Genomic DNA, 13,328 nt, shown 5'->3' with positions numbered 1-13,328 from the left:
TTAAGCTCTCAATTTTTTTTCTTTATTAAAGTGTTCCTTGATTTGGTTTGAAAAAACTGGAATCTTGAGTTATACACACAAATCTGTTATTCTTTTCTATGTAAAAATATATATTTTTCTGTAAATTAAGTTTTCATCCTTTTGATGAATTTGAAAAAGATTAAAATATTAAAGATTAAAATATTATTTTGTGTAGTTTATCTTTTCTCATAACTGAGCCTTATTGCTCAGTTTAAATTGTAAACTGAAGTCTCATATTCTAACCATTAAAACATATTTTACCTGCATGTCTATTTTTCTTGATACTTAATAGAAATATGCATGCAATTACAAGGAACTGATTGCTCAAAATATTATAGATTCCTAAAAAATGATTCTAATAGATACAGCAAGAGCACCAACCAGTTGTATAATCTATTATTACATCGTTGTGATTTCTATCAGTGAAGGAACGGGGAGGTTTTACCTCGAGATGTCACCATTAAAATGAATCAGTTCCTCGTCTCATAAAGATGCCTCTACCTGACTGAGCACAACAGAAGTTGTTGTTTTTAATTTATATAAACAACTATTGTGTCTGTCAAAGATGTTCTTTTGTTCTTTTGTCACAGAACATCAACAGTAACAGTGAAATCAATCTGACATCTGACTACCAGAATTCAGACTCAAATAATAAATCTGATAAGACTAATTTCATTTTTCCAAGACCTCACATTGTAAAAAATTAAAAAGCAAATATCAACTAGTCTGTTGATAAAGTGAATGTAGTTCAAACTCCTCAGGTGAAGCATTTTGAGAAAAGATCTTGGGACAGATTCTCATGAAGTAGGTGTTTGGTTATACTGAATATGTATTTATTGGAAAGGGTTTTTTATTTTTACAGTATTGAAAGAGACAGAATCAACTACAGAATCATTACTGTTTAAGTCTTATTTTAACGCCCATCACACTGGAAACATGTTCCACTACTTTGCGGTGTAACAATAATAATCAATAAGATGAACCCACATTGTTTTGAATGTGACTGTCGGCTCCAGCCTCCAGTAACAGACGAACAGTCTTCTTGTGGTTCAGGGCAGCTGCCACATGGAGTGGTGTGTCTCCAACCTGCTGGACAAAAAAACCCATTCATATCTATAAAGTTGTTGGGATTCAGGGATTCATTAAGTAGGCTCTGAGTGTGCAGATTTGGTTTAGGAACAACATATCTTATGTATCTTATGTCTTACGGAGAATGCAACTGGCCTGTCATAATGACCAGTTTTGCTGGATTATCATCCAGTTCCAGTAATTATTGCGATAAATTATAGTATTGTTGTTTTGAGGTCATTCTCAAGTAATATACTGATAGTGGCAAAGTAACGCACGTCGTTCCTTCAAAGACCAATAAACTGTCATTTTATAAATAATTAACACCAATTTTCATACCTAAACATATAAAATAAATAAATAAAACAGAAATAAAAACTAAACACAATCTAACACAAACACAATAAATAAAATAGGAAGAAATGATCATCAGAATAGAAATTTTTAATTTATCATGCGATTAATTAATTAATTGTTTATTACAACAGGTGTAAGTGTAATGTTATGTCCCATCATCTGCTGGTGAAGCAGCTTCTGAACCAGTGACTTAAAGGAGCTTCTGAGGAAGCTGCTTCTGTTCTGGCAACGCTCTCAAAAACCTTCTTTGTCCAATGATGGGTACGTACAAACAGATCATCATCTACATGCATCTGTTATGTTTTAATAACAGATTCATGTTATTAAAACATCAGTGAAGCATTGGGCTCTGATGCTGATGCTTCTTCAGAGCTGCTGCAACACTGACTGCTACAGGAGATTCTTTCTGACACCAGGATCTACAACAACTCTGAGGAAACCTGGGTGGCTCAGTGTTAGAGTAAGTGTTTCACAAACACACGTCTGATTCCTGGGTCTGTCCATCTTCCTGCTAATGAATGCAGGCCTCTAGAAAGCCTCAACTTTCTTTGTTTTGGACCAGTTTTGTTTTCAAAGGTTTAGATGTATTTAATATTAACACAAGCTAAATAGCTTGACTTACATTACTTTGCAGATAAAATTTAAGAGGCACACCCTACATTGATTTATGTATTCATTTTTTAAATTTTCCTGATTTATTGATCAAAATAATATGGTTAAAAATAAAGTTGTTTTTCAAAAAAAAAAAGCTTTGACATTTTTTCTGGCTTTACTGAACAGACTCACCGTGTTCTTCTCTGACACGGAACAAAAGGCTCCCAGCAGGATGCGCAGCATGGCCACATGATTGTAGCGAGCTGCCACATGCAGACAGGTGTCGCCTGCCTTGGGACAAAATACAAGTTCATGAACTCAGATATGCAGATATGTGTAAAACAGGAGGGACATGACCAACACAACTTATTAAAATACTCGAAACATTTTTGTTATTCTTAAATTTCTAAAACGCTTGGGTTCAATCCACTTTTTTTAAAACTGCAGGTGCTCAAGAAACCATAATATTTCCATTTTGATTAATGTGCTACAGAACATTTCATTTGGGCACTTAGTTCTGCACATAAATATTGTGCATATTTCCAGAAATAAAACAATGCTGTATTCATTCTCTTCATGTCTGTCCTCAACCAACATGTTTTTATCAGAAATGTATGGCTTGTACCATTAAACCCCTAGTATATAATATCACACAAACTGTTGTGAAAAAGAGTTTCCTCCTTATGGAAAAGAATGATTCAAACCAACCAGATCCTACTGCATCTGGATTTGTTTAAGTATAAAAGGTCAGTCAATACTTCAACACCACTTGCCTCCAAAACCTTTCCCTCAACAACCCCCCAACTCATCCCTCCCACACACACACACACACACACACACACACACACACACACACACACACACACACACACACACACACACACACACACACACACACACACACACACCAATAAGATGCAAATTCCTCCACAATCCTATGAAGAACTCATGTATCACAATCGCTTCAAGGTTGTCCTTCGCTAGGTTGTCCAACCAAGTTGTTAGGTTTAGGGGATAGCTTTTCCTTTAAAAATGAATTATCATTTGAAAACTAATTTTTGTATTTACTTTGCTCTGTCTTATGCAATCCCTTCTTCAGCTCACCAAACAGGTTTTCTGGTATCTATTCCTGGGACTATTTTCGTTGTAGTGGGAATTTGTTTTGGTTCATTAAACACCCAATGATGATAACATTTTCTGTTTTCTGGCAGAATCCACCATCAGATTGTAATGAGACATTGATCAATAGATTCGTTTTCAAACCAGATCAGATTCTGGGTTCTTTAGCTCAATTTTGTGAGACCTCAGTTAGGAATCTTGGCTTTACTTTTGATAGCTGTTTAAAGCTCGATAAACAAGTTAGTTCTGTCGTTAAATCGAGTTTTTATCACCTACGGATTTTAGCAAAAATCAAATCTTATTTTTGTTTTAAGGACTTTGAAGGACTGATCCATGCCTTCATTACCACTCGTCTGGATTATTGTAATTCTTTATATAGTGGCATGGTTAAATCACAGATTGATCCAGAATGCAGCGGCACGGCTTCTTACAGGAACCAGGAAGCATGACCATATAAGGCCTACGCTGGTCAATTTACACTGGCTGCCTGTTATGTATAGAATAGATTTTAAGATTCTTTTATTAACTTATAAAGTTTTAAATGGGTTAGCTCCCCCTTCTCTTCAGGATCTTTTAAAATTTCAGTCTGTGTCCAGAACCCTCAGATCAAACAATCAGCTTTTACTGACAGTCCCTCGGACCCGACTAAGGAAAGGAGATCGGGCTTTTTCTGTTGTTGCTCCTAATTTATGGAACAATTTGCCTTTTCAGATTAGATCTGCTAGCAGCCTGGATCATTTTAAATCGCTTCTCAAAACTCATTTTTATTCGTTGGCTTTTAACTGAAGCAATTTTTTGATATTCTGTTTTATCTACTTGTGTTACTGTCGTTCCTGTGCAGCACTTTGGTGCAGTTTTATACCTGTTTTAAAGTGCTATATACATAAATTTGACATTGACATTCACAATTAAACATAAGATAATGTCAGTTACTAAGACTTGAGTGTCAGACCAGGAGTCTGAGTCAAGTCCTTAGGACACAAATCTACTGCTCTTAAATTACACACCCATTTAAATAGGTATCTTCAGATACATAAAGGAAAGTGATTCTTACTACTGAGCTGCACACTTCCTATGTGTGATCAAGATAATCAGTGTGTGCAGCACAAATTTGAGGTTGAAACTCCTTTGAGATTTCGGACTTGATGTAAGTGTGTATGTGCCATGCAGTCACAGTCATACAGTTACCATTTTAATCGTTAACACAAAACGACAGTAAGATATTGTGACTTTCAGTCCATCAAAAAATGTCTCATATTTGAAAGGCTGCCATTGCAACATGTCAGGCCAAGAGAAACCTCCGGTCTCTGTCCGGACCCAACACAAGATGAGGCTGACGCTCACTGATGCATCTCCAGAGAAACCACCACAGAGCTCTGTCACAGCTTTCATTACTTATAGTGTAGGACTCAAAACTATTCTTACTTCAGTACTTAAATATGATTAGACCACATTGCACAAACAAATACATATCATTTGGATTATGTGTGTATAAATCTCTTTGACAGATAAAGCTGTGCTAAAACTGCATTGTGTTGAGCCAAAGTTAAAGCAGTGGAATGGCGCGCTTAGTGGTTTGCAGCATTCTGCACCGCGAGGCCACCTGCATCCTCTCATGATACTGATAAGCAGAAAAATGCTGATGTCGTTTCCTACAGGCCTGTGGGAATTAAACAACTGAATGGAATCTTTCCACAATACTGGATCATCTATTTTCTCCTCATGTTTTATTTTATAATGAAATAAAACCCATAACATTATTTATTTTATTTTTCAAAACTCTACTGTACATTTTTATCAAAAGTAAACATATCCACAGAAACATTTCTCATTAGTTAAGGTTTGATGTGTTTATTGTGATTTTGCTCCTTATTTAACAAGGATCCTGTTCACTTGTGCTATTAGCCTCCATCTCGGCTGATTCAGATGCTGCTTTAATTAAAACCATATTCAGCATGAAAATTGGACATAAATGACCAGCTCCTAGTGAACCACTTTGCATACAAAAACCCACATGGCAGTGTTACATAATAGACTGAAAGCAGTGTATAATGCATTAGCATTAGCTGCTCAACTGCTCCATATGCTTTCACTCAAACATCACAGAAAGGAGAAGATGTCTCTACATCTCTGCAAAGATAATATAGCTTTATGATCCAGAAGACTGTTGGGAAATTATTGTAAAAATTGACAAGACAAAAGTGGATCTTTGAAAAAAATAAACAAAGAAATAATAATAATAATAATAATAATAATAATAATAATAATAATAATAATAATAATAATAATAATAATAACAATAATAATAAATTTTTACAAAGAACTTCATTCCAAACATGGTGGTGGTAGCTTGATGATGTGGGGCTGCATTGTTACATCAGGACCTGGATAACCTGCCCTAATGATGGAACCAAGAACATTTTGAAGGGGAACATGTGGATGGAGGCTCATTAGCTGAGGTCCACTGTATGTTTGCTAGGAACCAAAAGCAGAAAGGCGTCAACACTGACAAAGGCTGTTCTGAGAGAGTTTACACACGAGTGAAGCTTCAAACTGTGAGCTCTTGGTGCAGCTGTGGCCATCTGCTGCTAAGACAATAACAACAAGCTCTTCTGGCATTTAGTTTATTGTGCAACAACAAATTTGTTCTCTTTCCTACTTATGGAAAAAATTTGCCACATAGTCTTTCTAAACTTTGTGAGTTAATGAGTTAGAAGTGGGTGATTTTAACATTGACCAAAATTAACACAGAATTATGATTTGTTTTTTACCATAGTTGAGCAGCAAAATTAAGAGATGATGGAGACATGGAAATAGTCCAGCATCTGCCCAGCTCAGAACCAGATGTCAGAGTGCATTTCAAAGGCACAATAAACAAACATCTGTTTCATCATCAACTAAGAGCTAATAAACTCTGGCTTCCATTAAAAAACTGGATGTTTCAAAGGGGTTGGAGCTCTTCGAGGTCCACATGACAAATGCTCAAAGTTTGAATGATTCCTGGTTAACATTTTGACCAATGAGGAGCAGGTTCACATGATCAAGGATTCCTGGAAAGTTATTCGAGACTAAACAGCTGTGTTGGTAAAATCAGTCTGTATTGTTTAGAGACGGATCATTTCATAGAGCTGATAGAGACATGGTAATGTCTCCATCATCAGTTCTCACAACTGCCTCAAAATGTTAACATTGGATTGCACACTGGGTGTGGCGATCCATGTGGAGCCAAAATATACTGAAAAAAAACAAACAATGTTTCTAGATTCATTTCCGGAATGTTGGCAGTGAATCGTGCTTGTCCCGGGAGCATGGTGAAAACCTACATGGTTTTGGCTGTCAGGTCGGGATCCACCGAGCAGCAGAACCTTGGAGCTCTGGGTGTGACCATTCTGACAGGCCAGGTGGAGAGCTGTGTTCCCAGCCTGAAAACAGTCAAACAGAATATGCTAATGCCGATATTTATTTTTATCCATCATATACACAATCTTTAGATTTTTGTGATCTTACTGTAGAAGAAAAAAAGGAAGCAGGCCATATTTGTGCAGCAATTTGTCATCTCAGATAGTTTCTGTATTGAAATGGGTTCTAGTTCTCTCACATATTCCTTCTGATTGAATACATGCATATTTATCTGTCATGCTCTCACATTTAATCCCTTACATTTCTATATCAATTTATCTGTTTGATAAACAACATGTCTACACATTCAAGATGCAGGCATGAAGTACCGTTTACACAGCAGTGAAATATAGATTTTTTCTAAAATAATTCTTTGAATCAGAAGACATTTCAAGTAACCGGACGTAAATGACAAATTGTGCTGTGACAACTTTCCTTACTCTGTTACATAATCCTACTACTCTCCTATGGTTGTCATTATTCCAGCAATAATTCTGATTCTGTCATAGAAGCTACAACTGACAGGTGTTACAGTTCAGATGGTGCCATCAGTGACAGCTGCAACAGCTGTGAAACCTTCATGAAGGGAGAAATCAGCTACTGCTGACAATAACTTCAGATTCTCCTCCCTGTCTCTTCTAGTCCAGCACCTCCACACACACATAGGTGTGTGGAGGTGCCGTGCATGACAGCGTGGCCTGTGGGGCAGCTGAGGCTACGATCCAGTAGTCACCATCTGAACAAGAATAGCAATTACCAAAGAAAGAAACTAGGCTTTGTAGCTTTATATGAAAAAAAAATGACCTGAAATTCAATGAAATACAAGCAAATATAACCCAAATGAATAAACACATCATTATTTGTTTAACATCGAATAAAAACACCTCATGTTGAATGAGAGCTCTGGCCACGTTATTTTCTATGTAGAGTCACAGGCTGATCCCCTCCATGCCACGGTGTGCCTTTGCTATTCAGTGGACTGACATTGGTGCTTAAAACATCTATTTTGACTAGTCTGGTCTCAGATATGATTTTCTGAGACATTATATGCCATAATGAGTAAAATTGCATATTATAAGCAGAACAAAAGACTCATTAAGTCAAAGAAATGTCAGATCAAACTCATGTACATGTAACCTGGCCAAATCCTTCAACTCTAACATTGGAGCTTCCACATGAAGTCCTCCAGAGCTCACATTAGACACATTACTTCTCCAACACACCTGAATCATAGCAGATGTTACAGATCATCTGCTATGATGATCAGTAACATCATCAATCAAATTTGAATGATCAAATGAATGGCTATTAGCAGGCCTCTGCAGAGCTCAGTTGTCTAACTGGACAATTCCTGGGATGAATGTTAAGTTGTAAAAGGGAGGTAGATCTTGATGAAAGAACCTGGGCAACCCTTCTATATTGCCCTTACATGCTCTCATATAACATACCTTATTTTTGGCATGAACGTTGGCTCCAGACTTCACCAGCAGTTTCACACACTGACTGAATCCATGCCAGGAAACCTCGTGAAGAGCGGTGTTGCCATCCTGACAGTGTTGAACACAAAAAGGACATTTCTTTTCAAACCCCGTCTCACACAGAAAGTCATCTTTTGAGAATCTAGATGTTAAATGACCCATTCAATTTTGGTTATGAGAACTCTAGAAAGGTCAGACATCTGTCAACACACTTGAGGGCCTTACAGCTGAGCAGCATCTTGTGTAATTATCACCAAATTAAGCAAAAAGAGCTACAATATTTCACAGACAGACACCTGGAGTAAAGATACTTATATTCTGCACAAACACAGTTGGTTATCCTGCTGTGGAAGATTTTATTTGAGTCAATGAACACTGACATTTTGAGAGTGTCGACATTTATAATAAATTATGTGAAAACACTGAGGTATATTCTGCCTTCATTATTTCAGTTTCTTCTTTTACCCTCAAATTATTCATTAAAATTAGTTTTCAAATGTTGATGATGCAGATTTTTGCCATGTTTTACTGATATTTTCTCCATTATAACATGTATTGTCCTATATAAAACACAACAAATTTGCTCAACAATTCGATCAGCTTAACTAAATTAAAACAAACTACAGAGAAAACAAGTGAAATTTCACTATTACATCATTCAAAGATACAGACACGCTCGATCATGTCATCCAACATGGCATCTACCCCTCTACTCTGAACTGGTGCATCATCTACAACAATCTTCCTCAGAGGACAAAAACAGATGTGAACTGACAGCAAGAATGCAGAATTATATATACTTTAAGGTTGGATAAGATGTCTTCTCCAGCCTAACTACAACCGTTAACCGGCCCTCAGCAGGAGTCTCAGACGGTCCTCCAAAACACTAATTCAGTGCTTCTCAATTATTTTCCGTTACGCCCCCCCTAGCAAGAAGAAAACTATTTGCGCCCCCCAATCCCCACCGTGACTGTTGGCAATATTCAGCACGTTTTCGCTGAAAAAACTCTAGCGGCTTATCGGCGTGATTGGGATGTAACGTATTTAAGTGACGCGCTTATTTATTTGGCTTCATGCTGTCCGCTGCGAGCATTTTTAGACACAGCAAACACACCGGTCTTTCCTCTTCTCCAACTGTAGTCACAGTGAAGCCAAGCGCTAAATACGCTTCGTCGTATTTCCTCTTCTTAGCTTTCGGTTGACTTTCTGTTGTCTCATTATCTTTGTCTCTCTCCGCTTTCTTTTCATCCCTGTGAAAAACTTTTTCATGTTGGGGGTTGTTGAATAACGGAGGCCATAGACAGAACGCAGTCGGAGCTTTTTGTTGACTTAACACTGCTAACCAAGGCAAACCTGTTGTCTTGTAAGTCGTAAAATGTTGCACTGTCGCAAACGTGACAGAAGTAACAATGAGAGCGCCACTGCCGCCTACTGTGTGCAATTACACTTTATACTGGTACGGCCAAAAAAAAGCCTGTTCCCCAGGATCACACGCGCCCCCCCAGGTATCGCACCGCGCCCCCCAAAGGGGGCGCGCCCCACTATTTGAGAAGCACTGCACTAATTGATGTATAACTTTGTCAAGCATGAATCAGTTATGTTTTTCAAACTTTGCGTTAGCCAAAAATTGACAAAATAAAACAACTAAGTATGAGAATCCATAAAGCCTAATGATACAACTAACTGATGCTGTCAAAGCCTCAGGTTTTCATTCTGCCACAAATAGTCAGCAAAAACACAGTTACACACATTTTACAAAAGAGCAGAGCAGATAGTAATCACTGGGCTGCTAAACATTTCATATTGACTAAATGTATCCAGCACACTATGTTTCTGTCAGTCAAGCATAACTTCATAATTCATTTCAGCTACTTTTAACAGTGATTCCAGATTTCTCATTTGGATCATGTTTACTCCATCTGATCATCAGATGGAGTAACTTCCCCAGTCAAGTTATTGTTAGAGTTTAAAGACATGTACTGGGATGTTTGACATCAATAAGCTTCAAAAGCACAAATAAAAACGTGATGCTCACAAATCTTTGTTCTTTTATTATTTGTTTGCTTTTGCGGATTTTGGGTTTCAAAGAAACAAGTTGAGCTTTGGCTCTATCTGCAGCGCTCGACTGGGAGATCTGGCTTCAGCTTCAGTCATAAGACATCTGCTAATGTTACATGTTTCCTTGAGATCTGCATGGATTTTAGCTTTGTTTCAGATCGTAACTGCTGTCCATAAGTCAAAGATTAGTTGAAAGAACAAACCATCTCTGATCTCTACCACAAACGGATGTGAATGGGAAAGTCAGCATTCATGAAATACGCTCAAGATTTCTTACAGTTTCAGCTTTGCACTGAGTTTGGAGTGACTGGATAAAGGCACAGCAAAACAGTTAGTGGTTATAATTTATCGGTACTATTTTTATTTTCAGGAGAAGACTCTCACACTGACTCGGCTGCAATCAGCAGGCTCAGATGGAGCAAGTGATGGTGACCGTGAACGGCCTTATGACCCTTTAGCATCTGCGTGTTGTTGTGAATGAATGTGTGCCTTTTGACCCACACCTTATCCTGTCTCTCCAGTGCACACCCTTCCTGGATGAGTGCGCTGATAATGTCAGTGTTTCCCACCATGGCAGCACGGTGTAAGGCTGTCTGCTCCCCCTGCACACAGACACAGGAACGGCAATGAGAAACGTCTGACGCCACCAGACATTAGTAACAACAGTAGAGACTCATGTTGTGTAGTTAGGATTAGGATCAACAATTTTTATAATATGACGAATGAAATCAACCAACTTTACTGGAACAACCACTCCTTACAAAGACGCTCTCCAAAGATAACTCTCGAAACCAGAACTCACAGCAGTGCAGCTCCTCTAATGTCATGTTATTATCAGATAATCTCGTCTTTGTGTTCAGATCACATCACAGAGAATGTGGTTAAAGCTAAGCAGAATGTTTGAAGTTCAGAGAGGCGCAGTCTATCCAGGCTTCTGAAGTCCACTTTAAAATGTTAACTCCTTCATTAAAGACAACCTTCAATAAAGCCTTCAGACTTTTTAATTATGAGAAAGAGGAACAAATGGAAGTTTAAGGTAAATGGGCACAGGTCTATCAGGTTTAAATGTCGGTGTCATACAAAATAACACAAACATTTTCTCAGTAATTTGTGGTCCTTGAAGAGCACGAGAGTGACCAATAAAAATGTCACATATGATCACATTTTGAAACTCAGAAATTCATTTATTTTAAAAGGATCTTCTGAACATCAGCCCATTTAAATATTGTCCAAATTAAAGACTATGTTGCTGGAAACAACATATAAAAAGAAAAGTGTCCTATTGGTAGTTCAAAGTTATTGAGGGGGGAGAAAAAAGAGTGGTCAAAATACCTAAATCTACAGAGATATACTAATATTATTAGTTTGCTGTTAAAGGCCCGGATCACCAGAGGCTACAGCAGGACACACAGCGAACGGAAGAATCATTTTGTCCCTCAAGGTCCAAGTGGAAAGTTGAATTCACTGGATCACAACAAAAAAAAACTTGTAAAAACAGAACTTGTAACTGTTTTAGGGCTGGTCATTTAGCACTTTGAACTAGTGGTAATAATTAAAAAGCCAAATGAATGTGTTTGTTCCAAGTTCATTTGTTGTTTTGTAACCATGATCAACTCTAGCTTAAATAGAACTTCACACCCAGTTAACTCTTCTGGTGGAAAATGTTATTATAAGGTAACATCTGCTGATCATGTTATATTATGTGCTTGTGAACTCTCGCCAAATGAACCTGTTTGGGTTACACACACAAGGTTGAATGTTGTTTTCCTGCAGCTGTGTGGGAACCAGATCATCTGTCCTTTGGTCTGGATCGCTTGTCCTTGCTGTAAAACCCATGTGTTGACTGTGGCTGGCAGAGCTTTTATTCAGACCTGCTTCAAAATTGATTGTCTTATAAGTTTTCTGTATTGTGCTCAATATACACATAAACTTGATTGACTGATTTTATCTAACAGTTCTTGGTAATTTACACAACACTCTTTATGTTGGTTCAAAAACCAACAGATAACTCTTGGAACAGAAAAAGAAAAGATAGGATTAAATATGTTCAATTTGTTTATTTATATATATGTGCTGAGTTATCCCAGAAAACTCTTGTTCTGCTTCCATTTCTGCTGTGCACCAAAACTACGTTCTCTACTTGTGGTTAGTGGAGCAACTGGACATTAAATCTGAGGACTCTTGTCCTTTAAGGGGTTCCATAATTACATATCATCTTTAACTTGGATGAGAAAAAAGACACCTAGAGAGGAGGCTAAGCAAAATGCTAGCAGGAAAAATGTTTAATGAGGCCAAACTAAAACAAATGAAATCTGGGTAGAAAGGAAAAAAAGGGTTTAGCTATGATGGAGATTCTCTGGATCTTGCAGAAATCCAACAATGCTTTCCTTTGTTCACTCTGTATTTCTATTGGTAGGTTAAAAGTCTATTAGTAAGGTGCAAAATGCTAAAAAATACATGCACCTATGATACATGTCACGCCTAAAGAGCAGGCTTAAGGTAGTTCCTTTCAGTTCCGCAATGAACATGAAACCACAAGCTCCCACTTCATGGATCGCTTTGTTCATTGGCATCATACGAGGTAATCCACTGAGATCCCACATCGCGTGAACTTCTAGCACATGGAGCTATGACTTTCAGCCTTCATCTGCTCTATGTCATCATCCTCATCCATGCTGCTTATGTGCCTTCAGTGCTATAAATGTTAAGTATTGTTGTTGCACTCAACTGACCAACAGACTTGTATCAGGCACAGATTGGTGGGTGATGATCAAAACCCATATTCCATGTTGGGACTTTTCAGATGATTGCATGATGTAATAAACACATGCTGATCAGGTAATATCATGTCATTTTCAAGGGGCTGGTATTAAAAACAGACACTGTCCGATGCTAAAGCACAGTGCTTCTCGTTTCCTGGTAGCTCTTTGTCTCTCTAAAAAAATAACCACAATAACATTATGCAATGCTTCCCTATACATTGTGTTCCAAATTATTATGCAAATTGGATTAAAGTGTCATCAAAATGACACAAACAGCAATACTCCACAATAATATGCCCCTTTGAACATAATTATGCACAATATTGGATTGTAGAGTTCCAGGAAAGCGCTTCAGCTTACATCTCAACTTAACCACAAAGGGAATAGCTGGGTACAAGCAGATTAGCAGTGAGGGACACTGAGCAGGTCAAATGTGACATAAGAGCACTGAGAGAAAGATCAACGCACATGA

The 13,328-nt window shown here is 37.7% G+C and overlaps 1 protein-coding gene across 3 annotated transcripts in view; it reads right to left on the bottom strand.

Annotated features, from left to right (window-relative positions):
- ankrd6b (ankyrin repeat domain 6b) overlaps nucleotides 1-13,328 on the bottom strand; it is a 38,677-nt gene that overhangs the window by 14,828 nt on the left and 10,521 nt on the right. For all 3 annotated transcript variants that reach the window (XM_055044620.1, XM_055044621.1, XM_055044618.1), the window contains 5 exons: nucleotides 10,598-10,696; nucleotides 8,007-8,105; nucleotides 6,483-6,581; nucleotides 2,233-2,331; nucleotides 1,009-1,107 (listed from right to left, as the gene is read on the bottom strand). In XM_055044620.1, the coding sequence (XP_054900595.1) occupies nucleotides 1,009-1,107; nucleotides 2,233-2,331; nucleotides 6,483-6,581; nucleotides 8,007-8,105; nucleotides 10,598-10,696 (495 nt within the window). The remainder of the gene's footprint in view (nucleotides 1-1,008; nucleotides 1,108-2,232; nucleotides 2,332-6,482; nucleotides 6,582-8,006; nucleotides 8,106-10,597; nucleotides 10,697-13,328) is intronic.

This window comes from Poeciliopsis prolifica, unplaced genomic scaffold, assembly GCF_027474105.1.
Source record: "Poeciliopsis prolifica strain line A6 unplaced genomic scaffold, Auburn_PproV2 SCAFFOLD020, whole genome shotgun sequence".
Classification (NCBI taxonomy): Eukaryota; Metazoa; Chordata; class Actinopteri; order Cyprinodontiformes; family Poeciliidae; genus Poeciliopsis; species Poeciliopsis prolifica.
This window is presented reverse-complemented; position numbering and strand designations above follow the sequence as displayed.